The following is a 20,450-nucleotide window of genomic DNA, read 5'->3' as shown; positions in this document are numbered from 1 at the left end:
TTTTCCTTTATTTATGTTAGAATCTAAATTTAAAAATAAGAAACAATGATCAAATTTGATGGAATCCAAGAAAACATCATTTACAGCAATGTTGTATGGAGGAATTTCTGAAATTGAAACTTATTCTTCATAAGGTCTCTAGGTTTTGGTGCTTGGCAAATTCTATAAACTTGACATTATCAAATCATTTGCAATTTATAGACACAATAAAGTGAAAGAAGAATGGTGTTTCACTGTTTACTAGAGATGGGCTAGAGTTACAAAATTTGGCTCTATGATCAAATTTCAAACATTCTCAAGCTATGAGGCCAGCTCCTCAGCTGGTATGAAAGGAGCTGCATCAGTTTACACCTTGTGATCATTTGTCCTATTTGGTTGGTTTGGATCTGGGATTTTGATTCAGGCCTGGTTCTAGTCCCAACTCTATTTCCTTGCTTCTGTGGACTTAAATTGGATCCTTAATGTTAACTGAACATAGTTTTTGATTGAGAAAATTGTAAATAAGCTTTCTGTAACCATTGTCCAGCTATACGAGAAGAAGGACAGGAGATGTTGGATGTGGTTTAATTAGGCTTCAGCTTTATTCCTAAATGCCTGAGAGTACTTGGCATATAAAATTGTACAGTGCAGGTAATTCCATAATCATTTATATATACCTGGCAGTCCTTTCGCTTGCCTGGTTCCTAGCTAAACTGCTGCTGAGCTTGCCATCGGCCTCCCCTCAAATGGGGGTTAAGAGGGCTGCAAAGGAGAGGGGTAGATTCCCTGCCAGTCATAGGAGCCCCAAACTTCCCCTATTCCTGCTCCTTTAAAAAATACCTCCTTTAAATCTTTTCCCAGTCCATTTTATCTGATCACTGTATCCATTCCCTATGGAGTACCTGCAGTGGACATCCACCCCAAGCTTACATAATGAATTGTGACATCACAGCTTAATCTCCCATTCACCTTTTTTTTTTTTTTTTTTTGCTTCCACTAAGCCTTCAGCCCAATATGGGGGTGGCAAAAAACCCCATGTTGCCTTGGCCAATCTGGCAATGAGGGAAAAATTCCTTCCCTGCTGCCTGAGAAAGGAGTAACTAGCCTTGGCCAATCTGGCGGTGACGGAAAAATTCCTTCCCTACTGCCTGTGAAAGGAGTAACAGCAGGTCATGACAAAACTGGTAATTTATCTATTTTTATGGGTGGGAGGGAGGGTGCTGCTCAGCCTGGCCCTGGTGATAAAGAGGGCTTTTAGTGCACCTGGGGTGGATGGGTCAGTGGACACCTGGGGAGGATGGGTCAGTGTTCCTATGCTGACTTGGTATCTTGGGATCTGCCCCCATATAGCAGGTAACTCTCTGGCTCTCTAGCTCTTAAGAGGGCAACAGGTTTTCTTCCTGGGAGAAAAGCACAATCCACAAATCTGTGGTTGATGCCAGCAACATTTCCCCAGTCCAGGAAAGACAGAGGGTTCAGGCTCAAACTCCTGATCATGGAGTTGGCCCTTTAACGCCAGAGTCCTGGCAAGAACTCTCACTGCAACCTTCTACTTCAAAGGCAGGTGATCCCTAAGAGATCAGCCACTCACTTAAGGCCTCTAAGAAAAGGTTTGTGAGTCCCCACAGTGAGCCCTGATCAAGGTGAAAACAATCTCCAGCTCCATCAGAATCGACGATGCCAAAGCCACCTAATGCTGATGCCCAGGGCACATGTAGAGCAAGTCGGTCTGCCCAAAGATCTGATGGGCACAGGCAAAGAACTACCGGTACCGTGGGGGCATGAAAAGCATAGAAGATCCGCCCCGGGGAAGGCTGCATTGCCACAGAAATCGGCACTGGCACTGACCCCAGTGTGCGTGGCATTGACGGACAATATGGCCAGGTTCACGTCTCTGACTCCAGCAGTGCAAGACTCTCCGTACCAACATTCAGCACCCAGTACCAATGCTATCTGCACTGCTGGATCTGGTGCGCAATGGATCTCTTGGACCCAATCTCACTATGGCCGCCAGGCATATCGTTCATCCAAGCCTCAGCTTCCATGATTTGGCCAACCATGGTACCAACCACCAACCCTCTACCCTCAACGGCCGTACTGGGACCCTTGGCAGGCTAAGAGGCAGCAAGCCTCCCAAGCCCCTAATGTGGCATACCAACAGGCCAGGAGATACCCTCCTTCAGCTGTGACTTCGAAGGTTTTGGAACCCTCTGAACAGCCGGAAGAGAAAGTTGGGGCAGAGGCAGAGGAGGAAGATACTCCTCAAGTTAATTTCTTGTCCTCATCAGATGAGGCGGTGATGACTCCTCTGCCATCCATGGCTGATGATTTTAAATCATTCCTGGACCTAGCTCAGAAGATGGAAGAAACCCTGCAAATACAGTTGTAGGACATGACTGAGCCTCACCACAAATTGGTGGACATTTTATACTCTTCCATCTCTGCCAGAGTGGCCCTCCTGGTTAATAAGGCACTCCTGGACCCTGCTGAAGTCATATGGCAGACTCCTGCGTCCATCCCCCCAACATGCAAGCGGGTGGACAAAAAGTATTACGTGCTGGTAAAGGACACAGAATTTCTATTTTCCCACCCACCTCTCAATTCCATCATTATAGATGTGCTTAATTTTAGGGACCGCCAGCACCAATCTAAATCCACCCAGTATATCCAAGACAGGAAATGTCTGGACCCGTTTGGCAGGAAGTTGTACTCATCAGCCACCCTCCAGTTCCACATAGCAAATTACCAGGCCTTGCTGGCAAAATATGACTACCAGAATTGTACAAAACTCGGTCCCTTTATTGAACAACTCCCGGACTCCCGTAAAGACCAATTCAAAGCCATAATCAATGAGGGCCAACTGCTAAAACATCTCTTCAGTCCACAATAGATATGGATAATATGGGGGCATGTTTGATTTCCATGTCCACTGTTATGAGACATGACTGCATTCATCTGGCTTCCTTAAAAAGGTCCAAACCATGGTAGAGGATCTTCCTTTAGAAAGGACGAAGTTATTCTCTGAGAAGACCGATGGGTCTCTTCACATGTTTAAGGATTCACAGGTGACTCTTCGATCCCTAGGGATATACACGCCAGCCTACAAGAGAAAATACAGCCCTCAGCCACCATTTAAGCCCCAGTAATCACAATACGTGTCTCAGAGTTTACGAGCTGTAGAGGAAGAAACCGAGGCTCCCTAGGCGAAAGCAATCAGGACCCCAATTGACTGCATATCAGTCCTCCACCTCAAAGCGTCATTTTTGATGGGGTGGTCGAGGCACCAGTAGAACACTCTCCTTGCAACCTCACTCTGGAAGACCTCACCTGTCCTTTCGGAGACTGCCTTCTCCCATTCTGCGGCACCTGGGATCAGATAACCGCCGACAAATAGATACAGGAGATTATCCAGAATGGATATACCATCCATTTCTGCTCTCTCCCCCTCCCAAACACTCTTCCCCATCCGTCTTCAGGGACTCTTCTTACGAGAGTCTACTATGTCAAGAGGTAAACCATCTCTTCAGCATAGGAAAATATAGAACCTGTGTCTGTACATCTCAGAAGCAAAGACTTCTACTCTCACTATTTCCTGATACCAAAGAAAAAGGGAGGTTAGAGACCCCTACTGGACTTCGGAATGCTCAACGGATACATCAAAGTGCAGAAATTCAAGATGGTTACCCTGTTGACAGTCATTCCAACATTAGAGGAAGGAGATCGGTTCTCAGCCCTCGACCTTCAAAATCCATACTTCCACATTTCCATCATATCAAGTCACAGGCGTTACCTCAGATTCCCACTGGGCTAGGACCACTACCAGTACAGGGTACTCCCTTTCAGCTTCTCATCAGCCCCCAGGGTATTCTCCAAGGTCCCTCCATGCCCACTTCCACTCTCAGGGCATCATGATTTATCCTTACGTGAAGGATTGTTTTCTCAGGGCATGGTCCTTTGCAGATGCCCAGTGAGTCACTCAGGCCACAGGAACCTGTTTCTGAATCTGGGCCTACAGATCAATGAACAAAAATTGACCTTAACACCGGTACAGAGGTTAGAATTCATAGGATCTGACATCAACTCCACTCAGTTAAAAGCGCTCCTACCACATCAGACTATATCTAGACTGATGACGGCAAATTCGCCACCATCAGATCAATTTATACGGATTGATTGAGCGGAAGTGCAGACCCACTCAATCAACCCAGAAATTGACGCTATTAATCTACCTCTGCCAGGTGGAGTAATGCTGCATCGACGGGAGTGCATTTCCTGTCAGCGCAGTGAACTGAAACCGCGTTAAGTAGGAGTTAGGCAGTTGAGAGGAGATACCCAAGCTACATAGAGTCTCCCATCGACTGCTACCAGATTTGGTAGCAAGGGTAGACATAGGCTCAGTCTCTCCTAGTTGATAGAGACAATGCAACCCAGCCCACAAATTTCGGCCAGACATTGGCTCCAGCTTCTGGGGCACATGTTCGCTGGCACAACAGTTACTGCTCATGCCAGTTTACACAGGAGATGCCACCAAGCATGATTCAATACGGTTTACAAGCCTAACAGAGGCAATATAAACAAACTTCTATCGATGCTCACCAGGGTCAAGCAATCCTTAGACTGGTAGAAGGACCTGGCAAACCTGGCAGATAGAAGGATACTCAGTCTTCTCCCATCTGACTACAAAGAGGTTTCTTAAGGGCATAGCAAACCTCTTCCCACAGCCCAGGCTCCCCACTCCCCAATGGCATCTCAACCTAGTGTTAAAAGGACTAACTAGACTGCCATTTGAACCCATGGCCACTTGTTCACTAATTAACCTTTCCATGAAGGTGATGTTCCTCATCGCCATCACCTCTGCCAGAAGGATAGGGGAGATAGCAGCTTTGAGGGCGCATCCTCCTTTCATTGTGTTCTTCCCGGACAAGGTCACACTTAGGCCATATCCAAAGTTCATTCCCAAGGTGACTTCTGCATTTCAAATGAATCAGCTTATTCAGCTTCCAGTCTTTTATCCCGAATTTCATGAATATAATAGGGAAGCCATCCTCCATATGCTTGATGTGAGAACAGCCTTGATCTTCTATTTGGACAGGACAAGGGCTTTCAGGAAACCCCTGAGACTTTTCCTCTCCATTACAGATAGGTCAAAAGGCACAGCAGTCTCAGCTCAGTGACTCTCTAAGTGGGTCTCCAACTGTATTAATTTCTGTTACCAGTTGTGTAAGGAACTTCCCCCCATCTTCAATACACACGCATTCTATGAGGTCGGCCTCCTCGTCCGTCACCTTCACCAAGGGTATCCCTATATCAGAAATCTGCAGAGCCGCTACCTGGACATTTGCACATATCTTTGCAGAACACTACGACATCCTGGAGGATCGGCTACGGATGCCAAATTCGGTGCCACAATACTATCATCTGTTTCAGATTCGACTCCGAAGTCCTTGCCTACAGTGGTTGGTACAGCTCAGGAGTCACCTAGAGTGGAGCACCAATAGGAACGTTACTCAAAAGAAGAAGAAAAAGTTACTCACTTTGTTTATTAACAATGGTTCTTTGAGATATGTGTCCCTGTGGGTGCTCCACGACCCACCCTCCTCCCCTCTACTTCGGAATTCTAGTAGTTAACTCTGCAGTAGAGAAGGAACTAAGGAGGGAATGCCTGCGCCCACTGGGTGGAATGGACTGCTACCCAAGTTCTTTGTTCAGCAGTGTGGGGGTGCAGACACACCTACAGTGAAGCACGCATAGGTAAAGCTAAGATTTAGTCATGGGCATTTTTAGTAAAAGTCATGGACAGGTCGTTGACAATAAACAAAAAGTCATGACTCGTGACCTGTCCATGACTTTTACTATAAATAACCCTGACAAATCTTAGTTGCTCCCAGGGCTCTGATGTTCTGAGGGATCCCGGGCGGCCAATGCTCTGGAGAGCCCCGGAGGCCGACGGCTGGCTCCTGCTTTGGTGGCGGGGGCTGATTGCGTCCAGCCGCCTGCTACTCCAAGGCCCCTGGGGACCTCTCTCCAACAGCTTTCAGGGCTGCCCCCACACCCGCTGCTCAGGCAGCCCCTGGGACTGCTGCTGCCCTGGGGCTACTCTGGCGGCTGGCCCCAGGGCCACTCCAGCAGTGGCCAGTGCAGCTGGCTGTGAGGCTGGCCCCTGAGGTCAGCCACACAGACCGCTGCAGCAGCAGAGGTCACGGAAAGTCACAGAATCCGTGACTTCCGCAACCTCCAGAACAGACTCGCAACCTTATCTATAGAGATACACATCTCGAAGTACCATCGTTACAGCACAAAACCTGCAAACTTTTTTCAAAAGTAAATGTTAGGCCTACATTTTCAGAAATGCCTACTAATGTTGGGTGCATCCATTTACCAACTTGAGACACTGAAGGCCTGATTAAAGAGGTGTTGAGCATCCACAACTCAACTGAAGTCAAAAGATTTAGGGATTAAGTACTTTGGAAATCAGGCATATCTGTCTCCAGTTGGACACTAAAAAGTTGAAGTGTCAAAAATTAGTGGGCAACTTGTACAAGTTTAAAGTCCAGGGCTTTATTCCAGCAAATCATGTATGTAAACATGTGCTTTTCTTTAGGCTTGTGAGTAATCCGTGGACTTCAGTAAGAGTACCTATATGTTTAAAGTTAAGCACATGCTTACATGATTGTTGGAGCAGGGTTAGCGTGCTCAGCATCTTGTAGGCTCGAGCCATAACAACCCCATTCAGCTCCCATTAAATTCAGTTGAAAGACTGCCATTAATTTCAGTATGTAAGGTCAGGCCCAAAAGACTCTGTTTGTGTTGGGTAAAGCTTACTCATGCAAGCGTCCTATTGAATGCTTAGCTCTCTGGGGCTGCTCACATGAGTAAGGGCAACTCATCATTAGTGAATGTTGTAACTGAACCCATAAATAAACACTAAACTGGCACCCAAATGTTTAGCAGTTGTAAGGAAATTAAGAAGTTTTGTATATATATTTATTAGACTTATGTGCTTCCTTAGCCACTTTTGTCATGCTTTCTGATATTTGAAACTAATCACCCTTCCTCTCTTTGGAAGAAAAGTCGTGGCCTATGCCAGTATTATTCTTTTTCCGTGGGAAGTCAAGTATTGTCTGTCTAGGAAAGTAAAATCTCTTCTTATAGTATCCCTAACCGCCTTTAGGCTATAGTCCATGTACCAGGGGTTTTATTTTGAACTGTGACCATCAAATCTGCAGTGCCTGACTGTCTATAAAGTACTTCCAAGTATTATAGGCTATCTATAATAATAGAATGGGCAGAAAATCAGTGTTTATTTGGAAGAATAGTTTTCTTTAGAGGTAGGGTCATGTATTTGTACAGCACTGAAACACAGTTATTGTTTTGTGATTGAAAAACCTAAATAAGCTTTTATCTCTTGTTGGCTTTGTTTGTGGTTATATTAATACAAACATATCACACCTGATATATCAACTCTCCATTCATATAATCACATATAACTGAAAACCCAAAACACCGTTTATAGATCATCCAAGACAGAGAGATTTTCATTCTGCCCCAGCTTGTGGTCCTAGAATGTTTTAAAACACTTCGATGATACCATTTGAGTAGTTTATACGATACAGAATTAGGTTACAAATTATAGTTACAGAACCTATTTCTCCCACCTTACATACAGTAATCAAAATAAAAACAGTTTATCAGAATTAATGTTTATAAAACATTGAACTACGAAATCTCTGTCAAATTTTGTAAAAACAGTTTAAACTAGATTTTTAACCACTGCAAACCTCAGCATTAGATTAAGATTTGACAACATTATATAGTGCAGTGAAAGTGCCTCATACACATTTAAAATATTTCCATTCATAACAAATGCCATAAAGACCCACAAAAATCAGCTTTGTTAAAAACTGTAGTTCATATGATACAAAAGGTCTTTATTTAAGTTGCCTCAGTGTTATAAAAATGGTAATAAAACTGCATCTGTACATTTGCTGCTGTATATTTCTTTTCAAGCGATCAGAGAATGTTTGCAGTTGGTAATAAATATTCAAGCACCTTGCAAATGTCCTACCAATTCCCTTTGCTGATCTGTGTGTGCCTGTGGGACTAGAATAGGAATGCATAATTTAAATATAAATTGCCTCATTTGCATATACAATTAGTCAAGCTGCAGCTTTGATCGTAAGCAAAAATTATTGTCCTGTATTGCCACTTAGATAGAATTTTAATTCACCTTGAATATTCAAAGTAAATTAGGCCCTGGCTGTATAGTTGAAGGGTATGATTTTCCCCTTTCCCTCTGCCGTCCCCGCAAACAACATTTATGGTATGGTAATATAAAGGCATATTCTCAGCCTCATAAAAATAAAGGCATAAGTTTTATCTCTAATTTTATTTCTTTCTTCTCCAAAACTTCAGTTTAAACATATCTCTTTGGAGCAACGACTGTTTATTCATACATGTATGTACAGATCCTAAGTTCAGTAGGCACTACTCTAACATAAATAGCTATAATTTTGAACAGATTCAAATAAAGTCAATATGTGTCCTTTGGATTGTGCATTAGTACTTTAAAATTAGGATTCTTCATAATACAATATTTGTAAAAATGTACTTCTTTAAATAATGCTACTATAACAAAGCAAATGACAACAATGTTGGGATTACTAACTGCAAATGTAGAAGTCTAAATTGAAAGAGTTGTGGATTTGTGTATGAGTGTTTGTAAAACGTATACGCACAAATGTCTGTGTAATATTGAACAGCCCAAAATAACCATAGCACATTTGTAACTCTTACATTTTTAATCTACAGTCAAACATTTTTATTAGGAATCTATGTTTTTAATTAAACAGAACATTTAATTAAGGTGCTTTTAAGTGGGTGAAACAATTAAGTGCAAACACTTGAGTGAAACATGTCATAATTAGTTTTAATAGAGTGTTAATTGGTACTAGGTTTGCCAAGTTAATAATTACTGCTTATTAAATTTTCAATTAATCATTGTCATTTTGCTTTGAATAAAGATGAAAATTAGATAAACTAATTCAGGGGGAAGATGGTTTCCTTATTAATTAGAGTGGTTAATTTAAAAAAAAAAAGAAATTACTTGTTTTAGTTGTCAGTTGAAAGCTTGTACATTAGTAAAATCTTTGTATTCTTCTTGCATCAAAAACCGAACAACCCATTCATGACAACTCATGTTTTTTCAGGGTAGCATAGTAGAATATATTACGCTAATTCATACTGGATAATTTAATTGCACTAATTTATATCATCCTAAAACAACAGGAAGGCTCTGATTTTAACATATCAATTATGCACATGTTCAAGTAGGTGCCATTGACTTAAATGTTCTGAAGTGATTTGCTGAATCAGGGCCTAAATTCTTCAAAATATGAATGCTGGTTTGGAACAGGGCAATTGGTAAGAACTAAAACAAACAAGCAATGTGTTTAGATACAAAAAAGGAAGATTAAAACTTAGCTTTTGGGTTAGAAAACTACATATTCAGGAAATGACTTTAGAAGCACTACAGTTAGATTATCTGTTTTTCAATTATTTTGTTTTAACAGATGTATTAACTTTGAGCACCTTTTCATTATACTCTATACATTGTGTTTTCATATACTAGAGAACCTGTCCGTACCTTAAAGGGTGCATATACTAGTGTCTTGCCCTTGTTTACAGAAGCTTAAAATCAGAATGTTACATATTATTATTAATTTATTATTTTTATTATCATAGCACCTAGAGTTAAAATATTCAGTGTCATTTCTCAATTAGTTAATTTCATAGAATTCTTTCATATATCTAGTGCTATGCAGAACAGATTTTTCAAGCAAAATATTCAAAAAGATACAAAAGGATAAATTGGAGATCAGAAACAGCTACACTGCACCTGTGCTATCTGAGCACTTCATGTACTCCACAGATGATGGGGAAGTAGTGGAAGGAGGGAATAGCTCAGTCCTCTTAGGGACTCAATTTCATCCTTATTCTACTCCAGGAAGTGAAGAGGCATAATATTAGCAGGGTATATGCTTACTTTGTGCATTGTTCCCTCTAATCAATAGTCCTGTACCAAACCTATTGTGCTGATGAAGACTTCTTGCCTTGTTTGTAGAGGAAGCAGTCAATGAAGTAAAACGTCAGGCGATGACAGAGTTGCAAAAGGCAGTGTCAGAGGCAGAACGGAAAGCCCATGACATGATCACTACAGAGAGAGCTAAAATGGAGCGCACTGTTGCAGAAGCCAAGCGCCAGGCTGCAGAGGATGCATTAGCTGTTATCAATCAACAGGAAGATTCAAGTGAGGTAAGGAATTCAGTAGGAGGGGAGTCATCTCAAAGTTTACTCCAAAGGCTACGTAATAGAGCTTTGTTGTCAGAGATTGAATCCACCCTGCCTCCTGCAATAAATAATTAATAGTCAGATTTTTTTTTCCAGTTTCTGTTTGTTTTTTGTATGTTTATCTTTGTCTAAGACCAGCAATTGGTTAAGAAAAAAAGACTGAAATGGCTTTAAACTGATTGGGGGTGGAGGAATGAGGATATATGAACAATGTAGTGATGGGAATATAGTCTGTATATTTTCTGTTTCCTTTAGATTTAAAATTAAAATAGTTAAAATAATACAATCTATTTAAAACTGGTGGTTGAAATAACATTCAATATGCAATAAATCATAATGAAATTCTAATGTCCCAAAAATAAGTGACATTTATTAGGCTTAGAGCAAGATAGCTAAAATTTGTTTACTTTTCTTGCAAAGGGAGAGAGTCTGTGTATACATGATCAGTACATTCCTGGAAGAAAAAAATGTGTATGTGGAGTTGCAAGAATGTTTCCTTAATTAGAATTTATTATTTCAACTACAGAGATTATGTGTGAGCTGAAGGGCGGGACAAACAGCGTCTGGCAGGAGAAAAATAGAATGAAAGAGCGACAAAGAGTAAAATAGGAATTAGCATGGTAAACCTCAATTCAGACTTGAACATGATAGTGGAATCTTTGAATTCTTGTGGTATGGGACATATGGCAGCAAATATAGCAGGAAGTCAGGAGTGAAAGAACAATAGCCTTATTGCCAGTGCTAAAGTGTTTTGGATACAGTGAAATCTTATGTCATTTAGAAAATAAAGAAACATTCAAATCCATGTGGAAAGGAAACTCTTGATTAAAAATTTGTCCTTATAAACTGTTGCTAAATAGTTTCCTCCAGCTAAATGTTACCAAGAGATGGTGTGCACAGTCTGCATTTCTGGATGGTCTTTGTGATAGCCACTTTAACAGCTATTCCAAATTAAAATATGGTAACCAGAGAACATTGCTCTCATGAACTATTGCTCTGATTGGGAGATGTTAAATAAATGTAAAAAAGCATGCTTTTATGCAAGTTCTATATCACAGGGAACTGGCAAACTAATGAGTGTGTTATATGGCATTATATATGGATGTATATTTATGTACATTATTGCAAAAGCATTTTAATTACTGCATTAGCTAGTAATGTAGAAGATAGACTTAAATTGAAGAGATTCAGATTAGCTAGTTGCAGCATGCTGAAAGAGCTAGCAAAAATCACAAGCTGATAAATCAGTGGCATGCTGCAGTACATTGCCATAATTTGAGGGAGCATAAGAATTTAATTTATACCAGGCTTCTCTGGAGATGAAAGACCACTGTGGGATCATTTGATGCCCAGAGTTTTTCGATAATGTGTAACAGATGAATAACAAGAAGACAAAAGGAATTAATTTTCAGCATCTGAAAGTTTCTCAGGAAGAGAGAGACTAGGGGAAATGTATGTACCCTTTACGTACTAACTAGTCTATTGCAGAATTAAATGAGACATAAATTCAATTTATTGGCATTTTGTAGTTAAGATATTCAAGGACATTTTTCCCCTAGTATATTCACATAAAGGGTATTTGTCTGACATATTGTCTGACAGCAATGATCATTAAATTGCTATCATTTTCATGTGTACATATAAATTATTCCTATTATGAAAGCTGAAATTCCAAAGGTAAATGCCTAAGAGGAAATTGTAAAGTTAATCTGTTTAGTGAGTAAATGTACAGTAGCCTGGGTCAATGCAACACCTGTTATCTGCTAATACACGTAGACCGTTCTTTCCCAAATAAGTGTTTTCTCCAAAGGAATGAAGATTGCATGTTTTTATACCAGTTCTCCTGCACTCCTGAATGGTAACACTGCTGGCAGTGGCAGCATAGCAACAACCATCTCTGTCTGACAACATAGTTTCATTTCCAGAGGTATTGTTTACTGGGATGTTCACTTCCTGGAAATACAAATAAAAACCAACATTTTCTTTAACCCAGTTCCAAAGGGATGTGGATAAAAGGTATATCCATTCTACCCAGGAGCCTGAGAATAATCATGGTTTGCAGGCCTCTACATTCATCCCATCTCCAATCACCTGGCAAGCATCCTGGCATGATCAGACCAGATTTTAAAGTCTATTTGAAAAAGAAATCTAGTGGTCTGGTCCTGCAGTCCTACCTCAGACAATGCATTGTAAGTACCAGTCCCTTTCTGGAGACAGAGTGGCTAAGAAATTTGTGTCTGCCAAATTAGAGATCCGAGGCCCAAATCCTAACCCTACTCCAGTGGTGTAAGGGGCCATACCTACTTTATAATGTAAGGAGTCTAGCACTGTCCATTATAAGCCCCTATTTCAGTTTCTTGTCATTTTAGCCATTTGGGGTAAAAATTTTCCACATTTACTCTCTGTTGGACTGATTTTTTTTTTAAGGTTCCGTAAAAATGGTTCAGCCATTTCCAAGAATGAGCTCATGGAAAATAGTAGTTTTGCCTGTGTTGAAGCATGTTTTCAACTTTTTTCCTTTTTTGGAAAAGCTTTAGGCCTTGTAGGGGTTGAAGGAAAAACTTGAAACTTGTTCTGGGGTCAGAGAGGAGTCTTTTGATCTCGTTGTGAGCATCCATCCAGTTTTGGAGAAGATATACACTGTGGTACATTTCTGTCTTCACGTATTCAGTAGAACTTGTTAGAGGAATGTTGCTAAAATCTCTGAAATGACCTGCATACTGAGCATGCTCCAGCCAGACACAATTCCTTGTGCGTTGAGTGTACTGAATATGCTCCCAGGCACAGATCTCTAGACGGGAGGCTGGTGTAGCAGCAGCTGCTGCCACCCTTTAGGCCTAGAGGAAGGCATGAGGAGACTAAATTCTAATCACAGCTTTTTCCACTAACTGGTGGTTAATGAGTGTTATTTCTGTGTACTTCACAGCCCTTATAATTGAGCAAGGGCTCCATGCTCAGGAGGTCAGCAGCTATACTTTCTCAGCATTTTGCAGATGGGGTAACTGAGAGTTGCACAAGGTCACTTCTGGTAGAGCTGGGAATCAAACTCAGGGGGCCAATATCTGTTCTGTGCCCAGAGGTGCCACTCAAAAGGAGCAGCCCATGAGTAGAGCGGACAGAAGTGGCTTTAAGCCATCTTTGCACCTGCCTGGTTCTAGGCTGCTCGGGGTGATAAAGCCTTCAGCCTTTGCTAGTCCAATTTACAGTGGCGTTACTCAGCTGCCCATTGGCTTCACCACAGGCAATGTCTCTGACCACTCCCATTCTGCCTCTGGCATGACCCTATTCAGAAGGCTGCAGGTGAGAGCCGTGCAGGGTCACATATATCAGCTGTACTCTGTCCCTGACTGGGAAATTTCTCCCAATGGCAACTCAACGCCGTTAGCCCCTGTACATCTCTGAAGTGGGGTTAGGATTTGGCCTCAGTTCTCTAATCTGGCAGACACAAATTTATCCACGTAGCCACCCTGCCTTAGGAAAGGGATTGCTACTTGCAATGCATTTATATGTTGTCCGGCACAATGGTGCCCTGGCCTGTTTGATGCCATGTGATGCTACTGCAATGTAAATGCTTAATGGTAAAATGTCTGAACTGACTGTGCTGGCTATAACCACTTGCACACACTCCCTTCCTGAGCCAGAAATAGTGCATTTGGGCTAAGGTTCCTGATTCAAAACATTCCTCCACTGTTGAACAAATAATTGTGCCAGTAACTAAACAAGGTCTGGGTCACATCCCCCTCTAGTGCCAGGTCCACATAGCGGATAACAGTCTACTCCTGCTACTAACTGTGCCAGGTATACACTATAGATACAGTTGCCTGGGTTCCAACGCTGCTGATGACTCAGTTGTGGGGGCGATGGAGTCAATATGATTTCACACAATGGAATTTGTTTTTTCAGTTTGCTAAGGACATTTGGGCTGTTAAGTAAAAATCCCAAAAGTTAAGAAATGTCAGATGTAAGGTTGTTCATAAAACCTCTGGTTCCCGTGAGCATGTGCAATATGATACAGCCTTTCATTACACAATCACACACTATTTAATCTCCATGACCCCTGTCTCTTACTGGCATCCCTAAATTCTGAATGTTTGATTTTACACCCTTTAACATTTGTATTAAGTCTTGGGGCAAACTACCACAGCATAGCTTTTCTATATATATCATAATCATTGCAGGACTCTCCTAGGGTTTCCACAGGCTTCTGTGACCATCAGACAAGAAAAACTACTGTTTTGCAAGAGAATAGAACCAAGCTGAGGAGAGTAAAGCAGTGGGATTTACAGGCAGTGAGAGGCGATTCAGTAGTAAAAGTTAAGTTCCTCAATAGCGAGGAAGAAGAAATAAGCAGCAAAGATACGATGTTGGGGAAGTAACCACTCCAGACCACCCATCTCATTAAAGTGAGCTTATTGTCATGTGCTCTCATTAATGCTGATCTAGTATTAATGATCTAGTAATGTGAAACCAAGCACTGAACGAAGTGCTGACTCTGGATTGAGGGGGGAAGTACACTGTTGGAAAGGATCTCTGTTTTAAGAATTGATCCACAATATTTTGAGAAATTTGAGACATACAGTATTATAGTATTTAGTTTTTATTTTTCCCTTGACCAGATTCCTTGTCAGATAGTACTCTTTGCTTTTTGTTTGAATTCTTCTTCTTTACTGAATAATGCCATTACTTCAGTGGGGGAGTGTTCCAAGGAACTGAACGGATCCCGGGGTTGGAAGTAAACTATAGCATCTTGGGGGATAGTGTGTTTAAAATCAAAAAGACAGAAGCAGGCCTACCTGTCAGCATGATTATTTCAGAACCACAAATTATTTCTTTACTACTTCCTTAAAATTACAGAAAAGGAAACTAGGCAAAGGATGATCCATTCATCAGTAGCTGGTTTGGCTAAGAACTGAAACATGTGTGAGCAGCTACTCTAATTACTGCCGTGCTTGCTTTGGCTGTAACATACTGTTGTGCAAATCAGTTTTAATAGTAAGGGTGAACAGCTTAGCAAAGAGACACAGTAAATTTACTGGCCAGATTATTGAAAAAATTAAAACATCTGTCTCTCTCCTCCAATATAAAATGCTACTGAAAAATTTAACACTCACTGTGTTCTTCACCACTCTTAAGGGGAAAAAACATGGATATGATAGTTCACTCCAGTTGAAGCAGATGCTCTTTTTGTTCTGACATCTGCTTAGATAAAACAAATGTGTAACTGGTCCAACACTACTTTTAAGAATTGTGTAGGGTTAGGAGTTCTTTACATTACTAAGTTATATTGTGTATCTGAATATCAAACTTATATGATGTGCTTGTGAACACAAAGGGTCCTGGTCTATGCTTACTGGTCAGTTGTGGTCAGGATTGTGTCAGCTAACTTGACTCTTCACAGTAAAAGGTAATGTAGACAAGCCTGACTTCTGTGGCTGTTGCAAACTAGACACATTCACACGCTAATGTATTTTTTTGTTGTGGTCACAACTTGGATTTCTAAACAATAAAACATCAGTAGTTTGGGTAAGCTCTGAGTATTTAGCTATCACCTGTTACTTAATCACAGACTTATGCAGCGTAGAGATAACATTGCATGTTGTGGTGTATTTGGGCACTTTTAAAATCCCATCTATTCTGGCTATGTGACTTAGGAGCACAAATCCTATAGACTTTCAGTAGGACTTGGGTGGACTTTTCAAAAGTGCCTAGGTCCCATTAAAAGTCAGTGGGACTTGCACTGCTAAGTCACTCTGGCACTTTTGAACAAAAGTCAATAAGTCCCATGATAATAAGTGCTGTAAAAATACACCTAAATATATTTGTACACATCCTGTATTTCTTGGTTGGACTGGCTCATATCCCTTTTTAACACTGTTGTGCACTCAGTAATCCATGTCTATTCTTTTTTCCTTTTTATTGATTAACTTTTAGTGCCAGCAGTTAGGTTTCCCAGTACTTTCTAGTATGTGCAATATTATTACTCCCTTCAGGCAACACCAGGAAATCTGGGCTCTTAACATTATAGGCAGGATTAACACTACAATACTACTTGCCTTTCCTAGGAAAGTGGAGAATGTCAGAAACTTTGTTAAAGGTGACTGCATATTATGGCATCATATTTTGTTGTTTCAAAATAGGTCACCTTTTGACATCTTAAGATACTTTTTTTTTTTTGAGCCAACTCCGCTCTGAGACTCAACGGAAGTAGAAGAGGAAAGCAAATATTAAAATAATGGAAAATATTTCAAAAGGATGGCTAGTGATGGCAAGAGTGTGTGGCAAAATGGCTTGCCAAACACGTGTTAGCAAACATTCAGCCTCAATGCTAGAGATTTCCATGATGGAGATCATGGAGCTGCATTTGTTCACAAGGGCAAACAAGATTCAGAGTTATTAGCTGCATGAACCTGTTAAAGTAATGCTCAGCCAAGAATTTTGCAGGGTAGGAATCCACAAAAATTTAAAAAGTGATGGAGCTATTGTTGTTCTGTAAGACATGGGCTAACGGAAGAGCAAAAGTAGGAAGTCTGGTGGGTTCTGCAACCTTTACAGGAGAGAAGGTTGACAAATTTCTTCTTTGGAATAGCTCACCAACATTCATGTAAAAGTAGAGCTGCACAAGATGGACAACTGGGGCTATAAACTAAGTAATGGGTAATATTCCTGTTTGATATCTTCAATAGGCAGTTGAATGTTTTGAGCCATTGCAACCTCAAACTAGTCTTTTTGCTCTCCAGAAAGATTGCAGTCATCCAGACTTCAATCACAAAGGATTCTGTTTATGTAAGCACCACTAGAGCTATGCACTACATAAATAAGAGGTGATGCACCAAGGCCCTGAAGACAGTGAATGCTTGTGCAACTATGGATACACTGGGTGTGACATACCCACGCTAGCTTTAATATAGCTAGCTCAGGTACTGGTAGCACTGAAGCTGCTTCAACATGAGCTAGTCAAGTGAGTAATTACCCAGGGTTTCTGATGGGCTTCTACAGCCCGTGCTGAAGCGTGGACTCCTGCAGCTTCACTGCTCTGGTACCTAAGCGGGTTATATTAAAACTAGCTTATGAGCTCCACGAGCTGCAATCACAACCTACGTCTCCTTACTTACCTTAACTGGAACCTGTAATATTGCTCAGACCTTCTTTTTAGGAAAGCTGTTTGAAACTGATAAATCTTGAAAATAAAGTAGATCAAAACCAAAGAGGATAAGCTTTGGTCCAAGACTTTCTGAACGACAATTGGTTTCGCTTTGTGAGTTGAGGGAGATGTAGAGAATGTGACTCTGGAAGATTAAAATGGGACCTATGGCTTAGATTCAAGGCCAGATCCTCATCTGGCGTAATTCAGCCAAACTCCATTAAGTCAATCCATCCTTGAAATCAGTAAAGCTAAATTGAGTTACATAGGCTGAAAAGCTGGCCTTCTGTGTATAGCCTAACTAGAGCACAAGGAGTATAAGTCCCCTATTATCCAGTCGTCGCAGTATTAGAATACATCTGGAACTCAGTAAAAAACAAGAACTGGTGTTGCAGTACATTAGCCCAGTACTTAAGAGGTTGTATAAATGATGAAATCACATTAAAAAAATCCATAGCTGCATTGGTTGCTTTGTTTAAAAACAGAAACTTGATTTGATACAGACACTTTATGTTACCATATAGATTGCAGCATGACACACTACTGGTGCCTTGATGTGTATTCCCAGATAATAATGGTGAGGTTTGTACTATTCTGTAAAATAAGTTCTTGTGGGACCAATGAATTGTATGCTACAAAATACAGCTAATATGGCAGTGCGAGTATCCCCTATACTTATTTTTGCCAATTTACACTGAAAGATTGTTCTTTGGTACTTTTAAATACAATAATTTGGTACGTAAACAGGGGGTGCAAGAATTTTAAAATTGATTTCATGTGCATTTATTCTCACAGTTACACTAAATCTGTAAAGTCCTACTGACTTATAACTGATACATGTGGTGGACAAAAGCACATACCAGACAATGTAGGGATACATTAGGTAATCGCTTATAAAGAGATAATTTAGAGCTGCAAAGTGACTAAGAATTTTAATAAAATCTGGCACACATGCTTTACATGTTCAAAGCACTGTTAAAGATTTCAGATGATTTAATTAATAAAATAGTCAGTTCAAGAAAATACTTGTAAAATGTAAGTGAATTTGTTTTCTATCACTAAAATGCATTTTGGGATAGCTGGTTGCATCGCATGACACTGTGGATCTTTTCCAATTTGAGAGTTTGTAACATCCTAATATGCAGACTTGTAAGAGACAAGCATGTCTGTTTAAATAGAACCTAGCACATCAAGTTCAACAAGGGAGGCAAAAAGAGGATTTTTAGAAACTTGGCTTCTACTAATTGAATAGAAACTTGAGTATATAGAGGCTGAGTCTACATTTTACAGCAATCACACCAAAAAAGTTGACAATGCATGTACCAAGTGCTGCAATCAAACCTGTGCTAAGGGACTTCTGTACCTGTAGAGAGCCCTGCTGATTTCCGTGGTACTGCATGTGGGCTAAAGGGTTGTCCCATGAAAGTCTGCTTGAAGGATCAGGACCCTTTTTTGGATAGAGAATGAACAAGAATATTCAATTGTGCAATCCAAAAAATCAATACAATTGAATTTGGCAGCTATTGCCAGTTCAGCAGTAACTCTGCGTAAGCATGTTCCAGATAGAATTGTACCCAGCTTATTGCTGTGCACACAGTTATAAAAACCATTTGTGTTGGAATTGCTTTTCATTGTGGTGACAAAAAAGTGTGTTTGTTTAAAAAAGAAGTTAAAACACATTTAAAAATATAGTGAAGCTATTCTGTCTCAATGGTGGTATAATGTGGTCATACTGCTCCAGAACTGGACTGAGTCTAAGCAGAATTAACCTGAGACCATGAACACTGAATCAAAACCAGGTGATGCCAGACAAGGAGTCTGAATTTCCAACAGTTTAACTACCAAAAACATCTGTTTCTGTGTGTTTGTAATTCCACCTTTTTTAAAAAGTGTTTTAAAAGATGTGAACAATTTTACAAATTAAAAAAAATAATAATGTATTTGTAATTACCTGATTTAGTCTTTGTGTTTAATCAGTTTGAATTGAGAATGCCATGTACATCTGATTTCAGTCTGAAGGAGCCAGTGAGCATTGGACAGTTACTATTCTTGCATCTGCTGGAATATTTTTGCACCCCAAAAAAGGATAGAACTAACACAGCCATACTTTCTATAGAAGCCACTTGACTCCTATTAAATATTTAATTTCCTTAAAATATTGTTTGGATTTAAGACTGTTCTGTAATTGGGATATTTTTTAATGTAGTTTAGGAATATCACTTGTAGGTTGGCTGTGCTCCAGCATCCAGCTGGCATTGCGAGGGACTGTAGGGAAGTGTATGGCATATTCTGTGTTGGCTACTCTTTGAGTAGGACTCGGAGAGGGGTGTGCATGGATGGTGGTTCTTTCTCGTTTTGTTCCTGATAAGGATATATTTTTCAATGAAATTTAGAAAGTGAGGGAATTTTTAAAACGTGTATTCTTGTTCTTTTCATGTACAATTAGAGGCTAGGAAACTCTGTGTCTATTGGGCTTGCTGTGATATTCTGTATAGTGGGCCAAATTGTGAAGTCCTTCCCAGTCATAAATTCCGTTGACTCAATTGATGTAAGGATTTTGGTGTGTAAGGATTTTGTCACTGGTCCATTGCGGTCTACTGTATGACAGCCTCTTAGGCTCTGTGCAAAGATTTAGGCATGCCCTTAACTTGGAACAGTGAGTGGGCCCATTTGAGTCTAGTGAGACTACTGACTTGCTCAAATTTAAGCATGTGCCTCAGGTTACGTCTACACTGCACATTCCTTACAATGGCACATAGATTACATACACTGCACACACCCCAAGCATCAGTAAAAATAACAGCATAGACGATGAGGCACTGCTTAGACAAGTAGAGTAGAGACACGCCAGAACCCTGCGGTTATGTTTCTGGGTACATACCCTACAGGGCACTACTCACCCAAATAGTGTCTCCCCCATCAACACTGCTGTTTTTAGCAGTGTAGTGTCCCATTGCCTCCACGCTGCCAGGGTCTTTTCCCT

The 20,450-nt window shown here is 40.6% G+C and overlaps 1 protein-coding gene across 2 annotated transcripts in view; it reads left to right on the top strand.

Annotated features, from left to right (window-relative positions):
• The window catches only part of RUNX1T1 (RUNX1 partner transcriptional co-repressor 1), a 134,338-nt gene that overhangs the window by 108,768 nt on the left and 5,120 nt on the right, over window positions 1-20,450 (top strand). For both annotated transcript variants that reach the window (XM_067536356.1, XM_067536364.1), the window contains exon 11: window positions 10,100-10,290. In XM_067536356.1, coding sequence (XP_067392457.1) covers window positions 10,100-10,290 — 191 coding nt within the window. The remainder of the gene's footprint in view (window positions 1-10,099; window positions 10,291-20,450) is intronic.

The sequence above is a fragment of the Emydura macquarii genome, unplaced genomic scaffold (assembly GCF_026122565.2).
Source record: "Emydura macquarii macquarii isolate MOO-44397 ecotype Brisbane River unplaced genomic scaffold, CSIRO-AGI_Emac_v2 contig_383, whole genome shotgun sequence".
Lineage (NCBI taxonomy): Eukaryota > Metazoa > Chordata > Testudines > Chelidae > Emydura > Emydura macquarii.
The sequence above is the reverse complement of the archived record's forward strand: the minus strand, read 5'-3'. Positions and strand labels throughout refer to the sequence as shown.